General features: G+C 47.5%; 1 protein-coding gene across 8 annotated transcripts in view; it reads right to left on the bottom strand.

Moving 5' to 3' along the window:
* The window catches only part of DNAH2 (dynein axonemal heavy chain 2), a 293,067-nt gene that overhangs the window by 263,870 nt on the left and 9,029 nt on the right, over nt 1–20,168 (bottom strand). For 7 of the 8 annotated variants that reach the window (XM_075908075.1, XM_075908072.1, XM_075908076.1 and 4 more), the window contains one exon: nt 4,027–4,118. The exons of the other annotated variant lie outside the window; for it this stretch is intronic. In XM_075908075.1, coding sequence (XP_075764190.1) covers nt 4,027–4,118 — 92 coding nt within the window. The remainder of the gene's footprint in view (nt 1–4,026; nt 4,119–20,168) is intronic. 8 annotated transcript variants of the gene reach the window in all.

Here is a 20,168-nt window from a genome sequence, read left to right as displayed (position 1 = left end):
AGCAACCCACATTGCACTGGGATTGGATACTAAAAAGTGAAAGCTTCCTGATCTCATTACAAATCCTGTTACCAAATCACTGTCCCCAAGAATCCTCAAGAATGTATAGGGGAAGCAGAGGCGTAGCGAGGGTGTTATGCGTCCGAGGGCAAATGAAAAATTTGTGCCCCCTGTCACGTTACTGAATTTGAGGGAAGCAGCCAGATCACTGCTGCACCCATAGGTGAGGGTGTTGGCCCCAAAAATGGTATAAAAGGGGGCCATGTGGGGGGTTGAATAGAAGCTTACTGTCTGCTAATCCTATGTACACTAGTCATGTGATTGTATAATGTCTGTGTGTGTAGTTAGGAATCTGTAATCTGTGTGGATACTGAATATTTCTCTGCATTTGGTTGAGCATTGGGCAGAGCCCGGCCTATGGACATGCTAATTAGCGAGGCCCTGTGAGACAATGGCACTCAATGGGCCAAGGACACACCTAAAGAATCAGGGCTGACACCTGAGGGCTGCCAGCAGGGAACACAGGGCGTGGGCCAGGTGACCTGCTGTAGCCAAGAAGAGAACAGGAAGGAGGGATAAATAGGCCATGTGGTCGACTCCATCTTGGTCCTCAACTAAGCACTTCATCCCAGAGGCAGCAGTGCAGGGATCGAAGAGCCAGGAAGAACTGTGGACCCATCCTGATCCTAGGATGCGCAACAAAGACTTTTGAGCCAGCAGCTATAACATCTCTGCTAGAGCCTGCATCGAGAACTGGGAGATTCGATGCATGTAACGTACTATCCTTTAACAACCTTACTCTCAAGCTTTTCTTTATTGTAATAATAAACCTTTAGATGTTAGATCCTAAAGGATTGGCTCAGCGTGATTTGTGGGTAAGATCTAGAGGGTAAATTGACCAGGGATCTGTGGCTGGTTTCTTAGAACTGGACAGAACTTGTTCGGGGTAGGTGGGATTGGGTTCTAAGACCCCCCCCCACCGGTGTATGAGGCCCAGGGCCATCTGGGGCACAGATATTGCTGGTGTGTCGGAGGGGTTTTGCTCGTGAGGCTTCAGGCAGGCAGCTGAAGCGCTCTGTGGGACTGGTTTAGGGCCTATTTGGAGAGGTCACCAGTCTGGGGACTATAAGGAGCCCCAAAGTTGAGCAATTTGCCCTGAGCGGACGCCTTCAGCTGTGCCCAGACACGGCCCGGTCCGTCACACCCCCCACCCACCGCCATGTGGCATGGCCCCGAACCTGGTACACAGCTGAGGGGAACTTGTACTGCATCTTCACATGAGCAGAATGAATTTTGTGTTGTGCACCAGTACTGAGTTCATGGGGCTTGTTTGGATGTGCCACTGCCAATATTTATTAATAAATATTTTATAGACCTTTACCTTTTCTCTCTGCTGCCATGTCTCCTCCCCTTGCTCCATCATCTCCCCTGGTGCCTGCTGCCCCCCAACTCCTCACCCTTCTCTGCTGTCCTGACTCCTGCCTTTCTCACTGCTCTCAGCCCTCCTGTTACCTGGCCCCCTCCACCAGCCCTTCTCTCCCCCTTGTGCCCACTCCTCCAGTAGCCCCACTCTGATCATGTGAGCTACCCCTCCTCATCCCTTCTTCTAATACCTTCCTCTACACACCTTCCCTGCCTCTCTCCTCTGGTGCTGGTCCCTCCCCTGCAGGTGTCTGCCCTTCTGCTTCACCCCCAGAATCCCCTGGCACCTGCACCTTCCCTTAGCCCTCCACCTCCTGGTGCCTCCCCCTTCCCTCACTGCCCCTGCCTCCTTTGCCCTCTTTTCCTGAATGACCACCCCCTCACCACTCTCTGCCCCCATTCCCCTCATGCCCCTGTGCCCTCACACATGACTTGCTCCATCCCCACCTTTCTCATGCCCACCCCTTCTTTCAAGCCTTCTTCCAGCACCTCTCCCTCCCCCCTCTAGATCCCAATGCCCTTACCCTCTCCTCTCCCAGCATCACCCTGTCCCCCTCCCACTGACACCTCCCCTCCTGCCCTTTTCCTCATTGTCTCCACTTGGCCCCCTGGTATTTGTCTCTCCTTCAGGCTGTCCCCAAACCCCTTCCTCTTCCACCCCCTCCGCACAAGCCCCTTCCTCTCCCACCCTCTGCCCATACCCCTCCACACAAGCCCCTTCCTCTCCCACCCCTTCTCCCTAGTTTTCCCCCTTCCCTGCCCTGCCATACCTTCTGCCTTCCACTTTCCAGGGCCGGAATCTGTGCTCAGGCCCCAGAAGTCCCCAGACTCCGAACCAGGACTCAGGCCGCATGCCACAATGCCACGCCGAGCTGTTTTAAAGTCTGGGGCCATGACATCATGTCACACCCGGGCATCTCCCCAGTCACCTGGAAACGCCACGCATTGCAGCAGCAGCAGCTGGTAGCTCGTGCCGGCAAGGGGGAGCCGACTGAACGCTGGACACAGCAGGGACAGTCCAGGGCCGGGGGAGGGATGCACAGGGGGACCGGAAGGTGGGGGCCTGGGCCCACTCCAGACAGGGCCAGGGGAAGAGACTCAGCTCCAAATATTGCTGGAGCAGGGCCCCCGGCTCTGAATATTGCTGGAGCATGGGCACCACAAGTCCATATAACTCGCCGCCCATGAGCGTCAGGTAAGCCTGTGCAGCATGCGCTCACTCTCACCCCAACCCGGTACCCCCCAAGCGTGGCGCCCAGTGGCAATTGCCCCTCCCGCCGCCCCTTCGCTATGCCTCTGAGGGGAAGCTAATTTGTAAATGTAGTTGAAAGACAATCAAAGCTTCCATAGCCTTCTGGGCTAGGCTATTATGCAACCTGACCCCTGCTGGGGAGGAGAAGGTAAGATAATACAGAGCCAAAATGATAAGGAATGAAAAAGCAAATTCTGAGCAGGGTAGGAGCTGTTGTTTGGCTTGGAAGGTTATTGGGTTTTGGGGGGTTTTTTTTGTTTTTTTTAAGAACAAACAGTTTGTCCTGTCTCCATTTTTCATTCCCGGGGCATCTAAAAACAACTTAGGAAATTAGGATCAAATTAAGAGAATGTCTGGCATGAAAGTTTAGAGTCAAATGTTACCTGCATTAATGTGACAAAAGTATTCTGTGCCATACAGAATCAGGACTCTGAGATGCCTGATGGCAGGTTAGACCTAGAATACAGCTCAGAAAAGGCATCCAATCCATGCTGTGTGACTGATCTGAGAGGTATGATGAATTAATGTTCATTGCCAGTAATCATCATCAGAATTACTTATGATGCCATCGAATCTGTAGGAGCTTTGCAGTATGAAATGCAACACAGTGCTCACTGCTGAAATTCATGCCCCAAAGGGGCATGTGGCAGTGTGATGAAGTGGGGATTGTATTCTTTCTGTCATTTCATTATATTGCATGTGATTTCTACTGTCTTGTACTCTTCTGTAGTAATGGTGTATGTGTGCCTCAGTTTCCCTGGTCACTGCACTAGTGCCCAGAGGAGAATGGGAATTTTGAGTGTGACTCTCACTGAGGGGAAGCTGCCCCAGGTTGCCCAGGCCAGCATGTTCACAATAGCCCAGGCTCACTGTATCATGAGCTTGGGAGGGGGGTATAAACAAGTTGGGAAGCTGGACAAAGGAGGAGGTGGGGCTGCCTGCAAGGTGGGGACTGGTTGCTGAGTGTGAGAGTTAGTCTCTGCTGACTTAGGATACAGGGAGGGAGCCCAGGACCATGGCTCTAGCGTCCCCCCTCTCCCGTAGATGGATTGTACCTACTATTTCTAGTTCCCGTGCTAACAAGCCGGTTCTACACTGTATCCCTGTGAACTAATCAACATTCTGTTCTACCAGCTGGCTGAGTCACATCTGGCTGCCAATGCACTGGGAAGAGGTGTTCCAGAGAGATGGAACTAGGTTGTCTGCTGTCTTTCTTTCTCACCCCAGCCCTGTCATGGAGGCTGCATCATTCTTTCATGATATTATGGACCAAAAATGTCAAACCCATACAGCTGTCCAAAACCACATGGATGACACAATGGCTCAAAGTACATTTAGGCCTCCTGACCTACCAGATCCACCTCTATTTCCTCTGGGATAGTGACTGCAGCTGTGTCCGCCTCACTTTCTCCCTCGCCATCACAAGGTCCAACAGCACTGACCCCTTGAAGAAGACAAAATAAAAAGACATAAAAAATAAGGGGCTTTTCTCTGAACCCTAACACTTTCCCCATCCTTTAATCACTAATGAGTTTAGTTTAGCACTGGTACAAGGTGCAAGCTTAACAGCCCATGGAGAATGAATCAGAGGATAATAGAATCTTAAGACTGGAAGAAATCCAAATAGGTCATCTAAGTGCAGTGTCCTCCATTAAAGCAGAGCTAAGAATTATTCTAGACTATCCTGACAAGTGTTTGTCTAACATGTTCTTTAAAAACTTTAGTCACAGAAATTCTACAACCTCCTTCGGGCCTTTTCTATACTACAAAGTTTTGTCACCAAAAACTGACTTTTGGCAACAAAACAGTGAGACTGTACACAATCAATGCAATTCTTGTCTGGAAAAATGCCCGGTTTGGAGGACAAAAAACTCCTCTCTTTTCCCCCTCCCTTTATTGTCAACAAAGAGCCAGTGTAGACACTGCTGTTTGCTTATCCACAGAATTGGCTTCCGTCAATCCCACAAAGCCTGTCCTGATGGCTATGCTCAGTGTTTTGATCTCTGCTGTCCCGCAGGCATGCACCCTATCCCTTTCAAAGCTCCAGGAAGTATCTGACAGCTGAGTGAGCTGCTCCATTTGGGGAACAAACAAAGAGCAAATCATTAGATTGGTCCTGTTCTGTCCTGTATGACAGCAGTAGGCAGACCACTGCTGCAGGGAATGGGGAAGAGGCTGCTTTGACATTCCTCAGCAATCAGAGCTACTTACAATGCCACTCCCAGCAGCTGAGGCTGAGGGAATCCCAAAACATGAAAATATCAGTTCAGCTTTCCCACAACACAGCATTATGAGATACATACCCCCAATGCATTACTCACACCATCAATGATGGTGCTCCCAGTGTGTGGATGTGATCCATTGACAAAGGGAGCAAGTGTGAACACTCTTTGGCCATTTTTGTTGACTTTGGGTATCAACATACGTTTTGTTGACTAAACTTGACAGCATAGACCAGTGTTTCCCAAATGGTGTTCCGCCATTATTAACAAATAATAATTAATATTTAAGAATGTATTAATTTTACTGAAAACAATTTTCATTTATGTTTACCACTATAAGTGTCCCTGTGTAATGCCAGCTTAACCAGAGAGTGGGGATGATGATAGCTACTTAGTGCTGCACACACGCGTAGTCAATCACTGATGCTATCACGTTATATACCATATATAAGACTGTTATTAGGAGTTCTGCAAAATTCTTTCAAGTTTAAAAGGGTTCCATGGCCAAATAAAATGGGAAATGCTGGTGCAGACAAACCCTAATAAGTAATTTGTTAAAGTGATTAACTAACTTTCTAGTTAGGAAAGTTTTCCTGATCTCCCCTGCTGTAATTTAAATCCATTACTTCTTGTCCTGTCATTAGCAGTTAAGCAGAAGAATTTATCACGCTCCCCTTTATAACCACCTTTGACATAGGTGAAGATTTATCATGGTTCCTGTCCTCCAGATAATCTTCCCTTCTCCAGATAAAACAACCTGATTTTTTTCCAATCTTCCCTCATAGGTCATGTTCTCTAGCCCTTCAATCATTTCTCTCTCTCTCCTCTGGACATTTTCCAATTTGTCCATATTTTTCCCAAAGTTTGTTGCCCAGAACTGGATGCTGCACTACAGATGAGGCCTTATCAGTGCTGACTATAGTGGAAGAATTATCTCTGCTAATCCTTCCCAGAGTGAAGTTTAATTTCTCTTTTCTTTGCAATACTATTACCTTTCTGACTCTTATTTAGCTTGTGATCCCCTATAATCCCAAATCCTTTTCTTAAAAGGGCTCTAGAGGTGATCCTGGCAATTACAGACCAGTAAGTCTAACATCCGTACCAGGTAAATCGTATAATTAAGAATAGAATGGTCAGACACAGATTAACGTAATTATTTGGGAAAAGTCAACATTGATTCTGTAAAGGGAACTCATGCTTTACTAAACTACTAAAGTTCTTTGAGGAGGTCAACAAGCATGTGAACTGGGGGGGATCCAGTGGATATAGTGTACTTAGATTTCCAAAAAGCCTTTGACAATGTCCCTCATCAAACGGTCTTAAGTAAATTAATTGTCATAGGATAAGAGGGAAGGTCCTCTCATGGATTGATAACTGGTTAGAAGATCCATGTTATGCCCACATCTTGACTACTGCATACAGATGTGGTTGCCTCATCTCAAAAACATATATTGGCATTGGGAAAGGTTCAGAAAAGAGCAACAAAAATTATTAGGGGTTTGGAATGGGTGCCATTTGAAGAGAGATTAAAAAGACTGGGACTTGGCATCTTAGAAAAGAAGAGACTAAGGGGGGGGTATGTTAGAGGTCTATAAAATCATGACTAGTGTGGAGAAAGTGAATAAGGAAAAGGTATTTACTTGTTCCCATAAAAGAACCAGGAGTTACCAAATGAAATTAATAGGTAGCAGGTTTCAAACAAACAAAAGGAAGTTTTTCTTCATAAAGTGCAGTCAACCTGTGGAACTCCTTGCCAGAGGATGTTATGAAGACCAGAACTTTAACAGGGTTCAAAAAAGAACTAGATAAATTCATGGAAGTTAGGTCCATCAACACTTATTTGCCAGAATGGGTAGGAATGATGTCCCTAGCCTCTGTTTGTCGGGGACTGGAAATGGATGACAGGAGAGGGATTACTTGAAGATTATCTGTTTCTGTTCACTCCCTCTGGGGTATCTGGCATTGACCACTGTTGGAAGATAGGCTAATGGGCTAAATGGATCTTTGGTCTCACCCAGTATGGTCATTCTTATAATACTGTTTCCTAGGCAGTCATTTCCCATTTTGTAAGTGTGCAATTGATCATTCCTTCCTAAATGAAGAAGTTACTCACCCTGTGAAGTAACGATTGTTCTTCGAGATGTGCCCCGTGGGTGCTCCACTCCAGGTGTCGGGTCCCGTCCCCGCGAATCGGAGAGCTATCAGAGTCGTGGTCCGCCGGACCGCGCATGCATGGCTGCCCGAGGCGGCATTCACGCCTTTGAAGTGTTGCGCACGGTCCGGCTTGCTCAATTCCTGTCAGCCGCTCCCTGAAACGAGAAGAATGAAAATTTTCCAAAGCAGGGAGGAAGGGCGGGTCGTGGAGCACCCACGGGGCACATCTCAAAGAACAATCGTTACTTCACAGGGTGAGTAACTTCTTCTTTGAGTGGCCCCGTGGGTGCTCCACTCCAGGTGACTTCGGAGCAGTACTGGAACATTTGAGCGCTCCGGAATTAATGTTTCTGAATATGCGAAAGAACTGCCATAGCCACAGAGGAATCAGAGTAAATTGGTTTACTACAGCATAATGCCTCATAAAGGTAGAATGAGAGGACCATGTTGCTGCTCGACAAATGTCTCGAAATGGAACACCTCTAAGAAAAGCTGTAGTCATGGCTACTGCTCTCGTAGAATGGGCCTTAGGAGAGCATATAAGAGGTTTGTTACGTATAGAGTAGCAGGTTGTAATACACGACACTATTAATCTCGCAATTCGTTGGGATGTGATGGGTTGTCCCTTGGTTCAATCCGCTAATGACACTATTAGATGGTCCGATTTCCTAAAGTGTCGGGTTCTTTCGATATAAAAAGCTAATGCCCTCCTCACATCGAGCGTGTGCAGCACTGCGTCTTCCCTTGAAGCATGAGGCTTGGGATAGAAACAGAGAAGAACAACCGGCTCGTTTATGTGGAAATCCGAACAAACTTTTGGAACAAACGCTGGATGAGATCTCAAAGTCACCGACTCCTTAGTAAAAATTGTGTAAGGAGGTGACGACATGAACGCAGCTATTTCGCTCACTCTGCGGGTTGATGTAATGGCAAGCAGAAAAAGCAATTTTGTGGTCAGAAGCTGTAATGGTATTGTAGCTAAGGGTTCAAAGGGAGGGCGTCAGGGAATCCAGAACAAAGTCTAAATCCCAGGAAGGTGGTGGTGGCCGCCGTGGTGGGTTGAGGTTTGTAAGTCCTTTTAGGAACCTCCTTGTGATGGGATGAGCAAATACAGAAAACCCATCCTGACCCTGATGAAAAACACTAATTGCTGCTAGATGCACTCGCAGCGAGGCTATTGCAAGACCTGTGTCATGGAGGTGCAAAATATAATCAAGTATCTGGGATATTCTTTTCACATGAGCGTTCCTGACATCACTGCCACACCACGCTTCAAATCTGGTCCACTTAGCAAGGTAGGTCCTTCGAGTAGACTCTTTTCTGCTGTGTACTAATACTTGTTTGACTCTCTGTGAGCAAGAGCATTCGACCGGGTTGAACCAGCGAGCATCCACGCTGTGAGGAGTAAGGTCTCGGGTTTCGGATGACAAAGGGAGCCGTTGTCTTGAGTCAAGAGGTTTGGAAGCAGAGAAAGGGTGTACAGTGTCCTGATGGACATCTGCTGGAGTATTGAATACCAAGGCTGCCGTGGCCAAGCTGGAGCTATGAGGATTACTCGAGCCCTTTCCATAATGATCTTTTCCAGGATTTTGGGAACTAAGACAATCGGGGGGAAAGCGTATAGCAATGACGTTCCCCAATTGCAAAGAAGAGCATCTCCTAAGAAATGACGCCCGATCCCTGCCCTGGAGCAATAACTGGAGCACTTGGCGTTGGCCACCGTAGCAAACAGATCTATTGAGGGGAACCCCCATTGGGTGAAAAGATAATGCAGAATATCCGTGCGAAGTTCCCATTCGTGGTCGTGGGGAAACAGCCTGCTGAGTGAGTCTGTGACAGTATTCTGGACGCCTGGCAAGTAGGTGGCTGTCAGGGTGGTATTGATACGGATACACCATTTCCACAAGCGCATCGCCTCTATACAGAAGGATCGGGATCGAGGGCCTCCCTGTCTGTTCACGTAGTACATGGTGGCAATATTGTCCGTAAGGATTCTGATGGTCGTATTCCTTATATGGGACTGAAAATGGTGACATGCATGACGCACTGCTCTTAACTCGAGAATGTTGATGTGTAAGAGCATCTCCTGCGTAGACCAGCGACCTTGAACCGTCATGTTGTCCATATGCGCTCCCCAGCCAGTAAGGGACACATCCGTTGTTATTTGCTTCGACGGTTGTGGACTGTGAAAGGGAATGCCCGCCGTAAGATTGGTCGGCTTGGTCCACCATTGCAGGGATTGTCGTACATGTGGTGATATCACCACCACCTTGTGCATGTTGTCTCTTACTGGAGTATATACTGTAGCCAGCCAGTGTTGGAGGCAGCGAAAATGTAACCTTGCGTTTTGGACAACTGTTGTCGAGGCGGCCATGTGTCCTAGTAGTTGTAACGACACTGACTGGAATCGTTGGGGCATGTGTCAACGTGTGAACAAGATCTCGAATGGCGGCGAAACGTTTGGCAGGTAAGTAAGCGCGTGCTGTTTTCGAGTCGAGTCTTGCCCCTATGAAAATCAGATCTTGTGTCGGTACTGGCGAGGATTTCTGCATGTTTATGAGGAGACCCAGAGAGTGAAAGACCTGAGAGGCTGTTGTCACCATGTGTTTGGCCTCTGAATACGTTAGGCCTCTTATGAGGCAATCGTCCAAGTATGGGAAAATTGTCACTCCCAGTCTGCGCAAGTGTGCAGCCACTACTGCTAAGGTTTTTGTGAAAACTCTGGGTGCGCATGACAAACTGAAAGGTAGTACTCTGAATTGGAAATGTTCTCGGCCTAGCTGGAAACGGAGAAAACGCCTGTGTGCCACATGGATTGCTATGTGGAAGTAGGCGTCTTGCAGGTCGAGGACTGCAAACCAGTCCCCCTTGTTCAACGATGGGATGATGGCATTTAGGGTGACCATCTTGAAACGGTGTTTCCTGAGATAGCGGTTTACCCTGCGTAGGTCCAAAATGGGTCTCCATCCTCCTGTCTTCTTCAGTGTAAGGAAGTACCAGGAATAAAATCCTTTCCCCCGAAACTGACTTGGTACCCTCTCTATTGCGCCGATATTCAGAAGGTGCTGAACTTCTTGCTTCAGCAAATGCTCGTGAGAGGGGTCCCTGAAAAGGGACGGGGTAGGAGGAGTGGTAGGGGGAATGGATAGAAAGGGGATGGAGAGACCAGATTGTACCACTTCCAGTACCCACTTGTCCGTGGTGATATTGGACCAGTGAAGATGGTACTGTTTTAATCGATGGTGAAACAGATGTAAGGACTTTTGTGGTACGTTGAACGTGGGAATCGTGCTTGCATCCTTGACAGAAAAGTCAAATCTGCTGTTTTCAAGCAGGTTGACTGGACGAACGGTTCGGTTGAGATCTCTTATGTTGAGGACGCTGTCGGAAACGCTGATTGTCTTGGGTACGTGGTTGATTTTTATTGAACGCATAATCGTACCTTCGTTGGTAAGGATAGTAGCGCTTGCACTTATAGGGAGGTGTGTACATTCCCAAGGTACGTAGAGTGGTACGGGAGTCTTTGCCAGAATGGAGAACCTCGTCGGTGTTACTAGCGAAGAGCTTTTGCTTATCAAAGGGTAGGTCTTCAACTTTATTTTGAAGCTCCCATGGGGCTCCTGCAGATGATAACCAAGAAGACCGTCTCATTGTGACCCCCGTAGCCGTGCCCCGTGCAGCCATGTCAGCCACATCCATGGCCATCTGTAAAGTAGTATTACAGGCTATATATCCCTCTTGGACAATGGCCTTTAGCAAGGGTTTCTTGGCATCAGGGAGATATTGTAGTAGCTCTGTAAATTTTGAGTAATTATCAAAATTGTGATTAGAGAGGTGGGCCATATAGTTTGCAATTTGTAACAATAACGTAGCGGAGGAGTAAACCTTTCTTCCAAAAACGTCTAATTTTTTATTAACCTTGTCTTGGAATGTATTTTTATATTGGGGAGCTTTAGCTCTACGTTGTACCGCATCAACAAGGGAGTTGGGTTGAGGATGGTTGAAAAGGAAATCTAGTCCTTTAGCAGGTACAAAATATTTTCTATCAACTCTCTTACTAGTTGGGGATGTCGATGTAGGGGTTTGCCATATTTCGTCTGCCAGTTCCATGATGGCCTCATCAATAGGGAGGGCGATCTTTGCCCACTGTTGTTGCCGTAGATTTTTTTAAAAGACGATGTTTCTTTACTGGTACATCCATTAATTGTATCTCCTGTGTGTTCGCGACTCTCTTGAACAGATCCTGGAACTGTTTCAGGTCATCCAAGGGAGGGGCGTCTTCTGGAATAATTGCCTCATCTGGGGAAGAGGAGGAACAGTCGGCTGGGGGAATGTGTGGTTGAGGATCTTCTGTATCGGACAACTGGCCCTCTTCTGGTTCCGAATGATCTTGATGGACGGTTAAGTTTTCTGATGGAGGCGAAGAAAACAATTGTTGTGGATGGTCAGGTAAGTGCGCATTGGGTAATGGACGAGTACATGAAGAGCCTCTATAGGATAGGGTAGCATGGCCAGGGCGGGGGCGGTCATAATCATCCCTGCAGTAGCGGCCATAGCAGTGGTCTGACCGCACTGGCGAAGAATATCTAGAAGATCTTGAACTGCGGATGTAGTAGACTCGACATGGTGACCGTCTCGGTGATCTGCGCCCTGGTGACCTCCTGGGGGAGCGAGAACGTGATAGGGAGCGTCTTGATTCTATACAAACTGTCCCCCCCCCCCCCCCGTGAGTGTCTTTTAAGTAGCTGGTAAGAAGGTGAGAGGCTATAGTCCCGATGCCGTCGGTATCTGGGTGGAGAAGGAGACAGTCCCGGGGAGAAGGTAAGCGATGGTGACAAAGCCCTGTAGATTTCTTTCCCTGCAGCTTTACAAGGCAAAGAAGCCTTGTCAATTTCAATTGCTGGTGGAGAGCTCAGGGCTGAACCTGGCTGCGGTGCCGATGGAGAGCCACATGGGGGCAGTGTTGGTGGTGCCGAGGATAAGCCCGGTGCCGGCAGATCAGAGCATGCCTGCAGTGCCGCTTGGGAAGTTTGCCGGCTCGGCACCGGGGGGTTTAAAGGCGCCTCTGCCAGTGCCGCTAGCACAGCCGTTGGCGGTGCCAGCTTGCGTGCTGCCGCTGATGCCAGCTTCTGCACTGTTGCCGGAGCCGGTGCCGCTGTCCCGTGCAGTCCTGGCTCGGGCGATCTCCTCGCCCTAGGAGCCCGTTGGTGCTCTGGGGCAGGTATCCCTGATGATTTGTCAGGGCATTTCACCTTAGTGGTGGCAGGGAGGGATCACTCTGGGGACAGTTTAGATTTTTTACTACCGGTCGTCCCGGGAGACATAAGAAAATAAGAACGGCTGTACTGGGTCAGACCAAAGGTCCTTCTAGCCCAGTATCCTGACTACCAACAGTGGCCAACACCAGGTGCCCCAGAGAGAGTGGACCGAAGACAATGATCAAGCGATTTGTCTCCTGCCATCTCTCTCCAGCCTCTGACAAACAGAGGCCAAGGACACCATTTTATCCCCTGGCTAATAGCCTTTTATGGACCTAACCTCCATGAAATTATCTAGCTTCTCTTTAAACTCTATTATAGTCCTAGCCTTCACAGCCTCCTCTGGCAAGGAGTTCCACAGGTTGACTACACGCTGTGTTAAGAACTTTCTTTTATTCGTTTTAAACCTGCTACCCATTAATTTCATTTGGTGTCCTCTAGTTCTTCTATTTAGGGAACTAATAAATAACTTTTCTTTATCGGCCCTCTCCACACCACTCATGATTTTATAGACCTCTATCATATCCCCCCCTCAGTCTCCTTTATTCTAAACTGAAAAGTCCCAGTCGCTTTAACCTCTCCTCATATGGGACCCGTTCCAAACCCCTAATCATTTTAGTTGCCCTTTTCTGAACCCTTTCCAAGGCCAAAATATCTTTTTTGAGGTGAGGAGACCACATCTGTACACAGTATTCCAGATGGCATACCATAGTTTTATACAGGGGCAGTAAGATATTCTGGGTCTTATTTTCTATCCCTTTCCTAATAATTCCTAGCATCCTATTTGCCTTTTTGACCGCTGCTGCACACTGTGTGGAAGTTTCCAGATAACTGTCCACAATAACTCCAAGATCCCTTTCCTGATTTGTCGTAGTCAAATTAGCCCCCATCATACTGTACGTATAGTTGGGGTTATTTTTCCCAATGTGCATTACTTTACACTTATCCACATTAAATTTCATTTGCCATTTTGCTGCCCAATCACTGAGTTTGGTGAGATCATCTTGGAGTCCCTCACAGTCTGCTTCTGTCTTGACTATCCTAAACAGTTTTGTATCATCTACAAACTTTACTACCTCACTGCTTACCCCTTTCTCCAGATCATTTATAAATAAGTTGAAAAGGAATGGTCCCAGGACTAACCCTTGGGGGACACCACTAGTTACCCCTCTCCAATCTGAAAATTTACCATTTATTCCTACCCTTTGTTTCCTGTCTTTTAACCAGTTCTCAATCCAAGAAAGGACCTTTCCTCTTATCCCATGGCCATGTAATTTACACAAGAGCCTTTGGTGAGGGACCTTGTCAAAGGCTTTCTGAAAATCCAAGTATACTATATCTACTGGATCCCCCTTATCCGCATGCTTGTTAACCCCTTCAAAGAACTCTAATAGATTAGTAAGACAGGATTTCCCTTTACAGAAACCATGTTGACTTTTGTCCAACAAATTATGTTCTACATGCTTCACAATTTTATTCTTTACTATTGTTTCGACTAATTTGCCCAGTACTGAAGTTAGACTTACCGGTCTGTAATTGCCAGGATCGCCTCTAGAGCCCTTTTTAAATATTGGTGTCACGTTGACTACCTTCCAGTCATTAGGTACGGAAGCTGATTTAAAGGATAGGTTACAAACTACAGATAATAGCTCAGAAATTTCCCATTTGAGTTCTTTTAGAACCCTTGGATGAATGCCATCCGGTCCCGGAGATTTGTTAACATTAAGTTTTTCTATTTGTTCCAAAACCTCCTCTGACGACACTTCAATCCGGGACAGTTCCTCAGATTCACCACCCACAAAGGACGGTGCAGATTCGGAAATCTCCCCAATGTCCTCAGCCGTGAAGACTGAAGCAAAGAAATCATTTAGTTTCTCTGCAATGGCTTTATCGTCCTTGATTGCTCCTTTTATAGCTTGATCATCTAGGGGACCCACAGGTTTTTTAGTAGGCTTCCTGCTTCTAATGTACTTAAACATTTTGTTATTTCTTTTTGAGTTTTTGGCTAGCTGTTCCTCAAAATCTTTTTTTGCTTTTCTTATAACGTTTTTACACTTGATTTGACAGTGTTTATGTTCCTTTCTATTTATCTCACTAGGATTGGACTTCCACTTCTTAAAAGATACCTTTTTGTCCCTCACTGCTTCTTTTATATGGTGGTTAAGCCACGGTGACTCTTTTTTAGGTCTCTTGCTATGATTTTTAATTTGGGGTATACATTTAAGTTGGGCCTCTATTATGGTGTCTTTAAAAAGTTTCCATGCAGCTTTCAGGGATTTGGCTCTAGTCACTGTGCCTTTTAATTTCTGTTTAACAAACCTCCTCATTTTTGTGTAATTCCCCTTTTTGAAATTAAATGCGAGGGTGCTGGATTGCTGAGGTGTTCTTCCCACCACAGGAATTTTGAATGTTATTATATTATGGTCACTATTCCCAAGCAGTCCTGTAACGGTTATATCCTGGACCTGATCCTGCACTCCACTCAGGACTAAATCAAGAATTGCCTCTCCCCTTGTGAGTTCCTGCACCAGCTGCTCCAAGAAGCAGTCATTTAAGCCATTGAGAAATTTTATCTCCGCTTCTCTTCCTGAGGTGACATGGATCCAGTCAATATGGGGGTAATTAAAATCCCCCATTATTACAGAGTTCTTTATTTTGGTAGCCTCTCTAATCTCCCTTAGCATTTCAATGTCAGTATCGCTGTCCTGGTCAGGTGGTCGGTAATATATCCCTACTGCTAATTTCTTATTATTGGAGCATGGAATTACTATCCATAGCGATTCTATTGAACATGTTGATTCACTTAATATTTTTATTTCATTTGATTCTACATTATCTTTCACATACAGTGCCACTCTACCACCCAGCCGGCCTGCTCTATCCTTTCTATATATTTTATATCCCGGTATGATTGTGTCCCACAGATTTTCCTCATTCCACCAGGTTTTGGTGATGCCTATTATGTCAATCTCCTCATTTAATATGAGGTACTCCAGTTCACCCATCTTATTAGTCAGACTCCTAGCATTTGTGTACAAGCACTTTAAAAATTTGCCACTGCTTATTTGTCTGCCCTTCCCTGATGCATTGGATTCCTTTGTATGCGGTTGTTTGTCTGCTCTGGCCCATGGTTTGTCCTCTCCCCTCCTCTCTTTCTGACTACAGCTTAGAGAATCTCTATCAATGGATTCTCCTCTAAGAGAAGTCTCCCTCCGATTTACGTGCATCTCCGCACCAATCGGCTTTCCCCCATCTCTTAGTTTAAAAACTGCTCTACGGCTTTTTTAATGTTTAGTGCCAGCAGTCTGGTTCCACCCTGGTTTAGACATTGCCTGCCGTTTCTGAGCTGCTTTGCCAGAGGCAGGTACGACATCGGACTCCATCGCCTTGCCATAAAGAATGAACTTGAGGCGCAAGTCTCGGTCCTTACGAGCCCTTGCCGTTAACTTGCTGCAGTGAGTGCATTTCTGGGGGACATGCGTCTCACCCAGGCACCTCACGCAAGAATCATGACCGTCTGATACTGGCATAGGGTGCCGGCAGACGGAGCATTTTTTAAAACCGGGGGATCCCGGCATAGTGAATTAAGGAGGAGCGAGAATTTGAGTAGTCTCTCCTCCGTTTGTCTCCTTACTGGCTGTGAGATCCAGTCCGTTTCCCCTCTTAGTCTGAGGGAAACTTTCCTCCTTTCTTCTTCTGTTTTCTTTTTTTTTTTTTAAACTAGAAACCAACAAAAAACTAAATAACTAATCAGGCTCTGAACTATTTACAAATGTGAAGGCTTCTTTGAAAAAAACGTTGTGAAGCGAAACTGACAAGCAGGAGCTCTCGTCCGCGACCAAGGGTGGCTGAGAGGAACTGAGCAAGCCAGACCACGCGCAACACTTCAAAGGCGCGAACGCTGCCTCGGGCAGCCACGCATGCGCGGTCCGGTGGACCACAGCTCTGATAGCTCTCCAATTCGCGGCGCTGGGACAGGACCCGATACCTGGAGTGGAGCACCCACGGGGCCACTTGAAGAAGAAACAGTACTTTGTATTTGTCTTTACTGAATTTCATCCTTTTTATTTCAGACTATTTCTCCTGTTTATCAATATCATTTTTAATTTGAATCTTGTCCCCCAAAGTGTTTTCAACTCCTCCCAGAGGGTTGGTATTATCTGCAACCCTTGCAAGTGTACTCTGTGCCATTCCCAAATTCCTTGTAAAGATATTGAACAAAAGACCCAGGACAGATCTATGCAAGACCCCTCTCAAGTTCCATATCCAGCTTGATGGTGAACCTTTGGAAACTATATGAGTACCGTTTTTCAGTCAGGTGTGTACCACCTTACACTATGTTCACCTAGGCTACATTTCTTAGTTTGCTTTGAGAAAGTCATAAGAATCAAAAACCTTATTAAAGCCAAGATGTATCACATCCTACTGTTCCCCTGGCCTATCCACCAGGCTTTCTACCCTGTCCAAATAAGATATTCGCAGAGCAGGAGGCAAAGGGAGTTTATGGTCCCATCTCCAAAGACTTTCACGCTACCCTACCCATGAAAGTACCAATGAGGGCATCCAGGGCTGGCTTGAGCCATTCCTGCGCCCCGCACAGAGGGCGTGTGACGCATGCGCAGCTCCGCCCCCAGGCACACAGCGCATGCGCGGCCCCACCCCGGCATGCTGCACACCTTACAGCTGCAATCGGGCACACGGTGCCCCTTAAAGCTGCCATCAGGCACCCCCCAAAGATTGATGCCCCGGGCAGCTGCCCAGCTAGCCTCCCCCTTAATCCGGCCCTGAGGGCATCTAGGAGTGATAGTTGCAATGAGATTTTACCCACGAGGATGGCACTAAGAAGTGAACTCAGACTCCAACATAATTTCATGCAGGGGCCCCAGAATGACTGCCAGATAGGAGCTTTCAGCTGTTACTAAATCACTTTGGATATGATCCATTAAGGTTAAAGCCTCTGTATCCTCCCTGATCTTGTGAAGCAGTTCATCCACCTTACCTGAGGCCAAATTGGATCTGATGCCCTATATACGAAAGGCCCAGTGTCCCATCCCCTAAGCCAGCCAGACAGTCCTCACCAATCTGAGACCAAACTAGATCCAGTGCCCTACACGTGAAAGGCCCTGTTATCCCATTCCTCAAACCCTTGAGCTAACAGTAAACCTTGGGCACAACATCTTAATTAGTAACAGATTATTCCATTGTCTTCGCACATGGGATGAGGGATGAAGAAAAGGAAACAGGGCTATAGGAAGAGACGCAGGATCACGGATTTTGGAGTATTTTGTGACAAGGGCTCCTAAAGCATCATGAGGCTCCCTCACTCAGAGTGACAAGGCTACCTCATGAGCTTTCTAACACATTAAGTTACAGAAGCGTGACGTATAGCTAAATGTTTCTGTTCCAGACGATCAGTGCTACAATGCAACACCCTGTAAATCCAGCACAAAGGAACCTCGGGGACACTTACAATGTTGTCATGAAGTGACAAATTAACAGTCTAGCTGAAACTTTCTAATAACTCTTTCCATTAACTGTCCCCCTCTCACCCAGTGCTCCTCAAATCAAACACAGAGGGACACTCCACTGCCCACAAGGAGCTATCATTTGTTTCAATTGTACCAGCACTCAGAGTGAGGCACCCTCTTCTCATAGCACAGAAAAGAACGGTTACTTACCTGTAACTGTGGTTCTTCGAGATGTGTTGCTCATGTCCATTCGAATAAGGTGTGCGAACCACATGCACCGTCTCTCCGGAGTGTTTTCCCAAGTGGCACCCATAGCGGAGCATAAGTACCTCTGCCAGCGCTCCCTCTCCTCAGTTCCTTCTTGCCGGAGAATCCAACGAAAGGAGAAGTGGTGGGGAGGAACTGAATGGACATGAGCAACACATCTCGAAGAACAACAGTTATAGGTAAGTAACCATTCTTTTCTTCTTCAAGTGGTTGCTCATGTCCATTAGAATAAGGTGACTTCCAAGCTAACCCCACTATACGGAGGAGGGGTCGGAGCACCCAGAAAAACAAGCAAAGGGTAGTTGAACAACCCAGAACATATTTATTCAACTAACAGAACACAGAGAATGGATCAAAAGATGCAATATGGTACAGAAAAGAAACCCAGTCACAACACAGAGGTGAGGACTGCAGAACCCAACCCTGCATCCTCCCTGGCCTGCTGTGTCAACGCATAGTGTGTCGTAAAGGTGTGTACCGATGACCACGTGGCCACCCTGCAGATTTTGGTAATCAGAACCTGCACTCCAAAGGCTACAGAGGATGCCTGCGCCCTGATGGAATGTGCTGTAACCTGGGCCGGAACTTTCTGGGCCAAGTCGTAACACTCCCTGATACACCCCACGACCCAATTGGACAGCCTTTGGGTTGAGATAAGGAGCCCTTTCATTCTGTCAGAAAAAGCAATAAACAATTGTGTGGATTTACGAAAGGCTTTTGTCCTATCAATGTAAAAAGCTAACGCACATCTAGCATCCAGGGAATGGAGCACTTGCTCTTTAGGTGAGGCATGGGGCTTTGGAAAGAAAACCGGGAGGTAAATCTCTTGGGACAGACGGAACAGTGACACCGCTTTGGGGAGAAAAGCCGGGTGAGGACAGAGTCTGACATTCTCCGAGAACACCAGGTACGGCGGGTTAACAGTTAGCGCCCTCAGCTAGGAGACCCTGCAAGCTGAAGTGATGGCCACAATGAAAGCAACCTTCATAGAAAGGTGCTTGAGAGAACACATGGCCAGCGGCTCAAAGGGAGGCGACACAAGCCTCGACAGCATGAGGTTAAGGTCCCAAGCGGAGTGGGGGGGGGGGTCTAACCGAGGGGAACAACTTATCCAAACCTTTGAGGAACCTTTTAACCACAGGGTCAAAGAACAGAGAGACTCCTTCCGATCCAACACGGAAGGCGGAGAGTGCGGCTACGTGTACCTTAATGGAGGAGGTAGAGAGCATCCATTGGACCTCATTTTGAACAGGTAGTCCAGAATGGACGGGACAGGTGCACAGGATGGGTGCACCCCCCTTCTGGACGCCCAGTGCATAAAACGCCACCACTTGGCTGCATAGGACTGCGTGGTGGACGTCTTCCTGCTACCTAGGAGGACCATTTGCACCTCCTGGGAACACTCCCTTTCTGGTTGTGTCAGCCACGGATAAACCAGGCCATCAGGTGGAGAGAGCTGAGATTCGGGTGAACCAGCTGCCCCCCCCCCCACCCCAGGGCTGGGTCAGGAGATCCTGATCTGGCGGGAGTGTTATGGGCTCTGCACATAGCATGTCCATCAGGATAGGAAACCAGAACTGCCTGGGCCACCGAGGGGCTATCAGAATGACGGTGGACCTGAAGGTCTTGACCCTGGTCAGAACCTTGGAAATCAGGGGAAACAGGGAAAATGCATAAAGGAGACTGGCCAGACTGCCATGGTCATGGCATCTCTGCTGGAGCACTCCCCCAACCCCAGTAGAGAGCAGTAGCTTTGGCACTTCCTGTTGCGTGCCAATGCAAAGAGTTCCTGTTGCATGCCGACGCAAAGAGTTCCACTAGGGGACAGCCCCATCTGAGGAAAACCCGATCTATGGCTGTATCTTTCAGGGATCATTCGTGGGCTCCGAAGGACCTGCTCAATGCACTGGCCACAAGTTTTTGCACCCCGGCAGGTACTCCGCCTGCAAGTGTTTACCGTGCCTTATGCAAAGGTCCCAGAGCAACAAAACCTCATAGCAGCAGAGGGGAGATAACCGGGCTCCCCCTTGTTTGTTGATATAAAAAACAGCCACCGTGTTGTCTAGGTGCACCAGGACCGAGAGGTGTGACAGCCTCGTCAGGAATGCCTCGCAGGCTCTCCTGA

The sequence above is a fragment of the Pelodiscus sinensis genome, chromosome 24 (assembly GCF_049634645.1).
Source record: "Pelodiscus sinensis isolate JC-2024 chromosome 24, ASM4963464v1, whole genome shotgun sequence".
NCBI lineage: Eukaryota > Metazoa > Chordata > Testudines > Trionychidae > Pelodiscus > Pelodiscus sinensis.
Note: the sequence above shows the minus strand (reverse complement) of the source record. Positions and strands in the feature narration are given on the sequence as shown.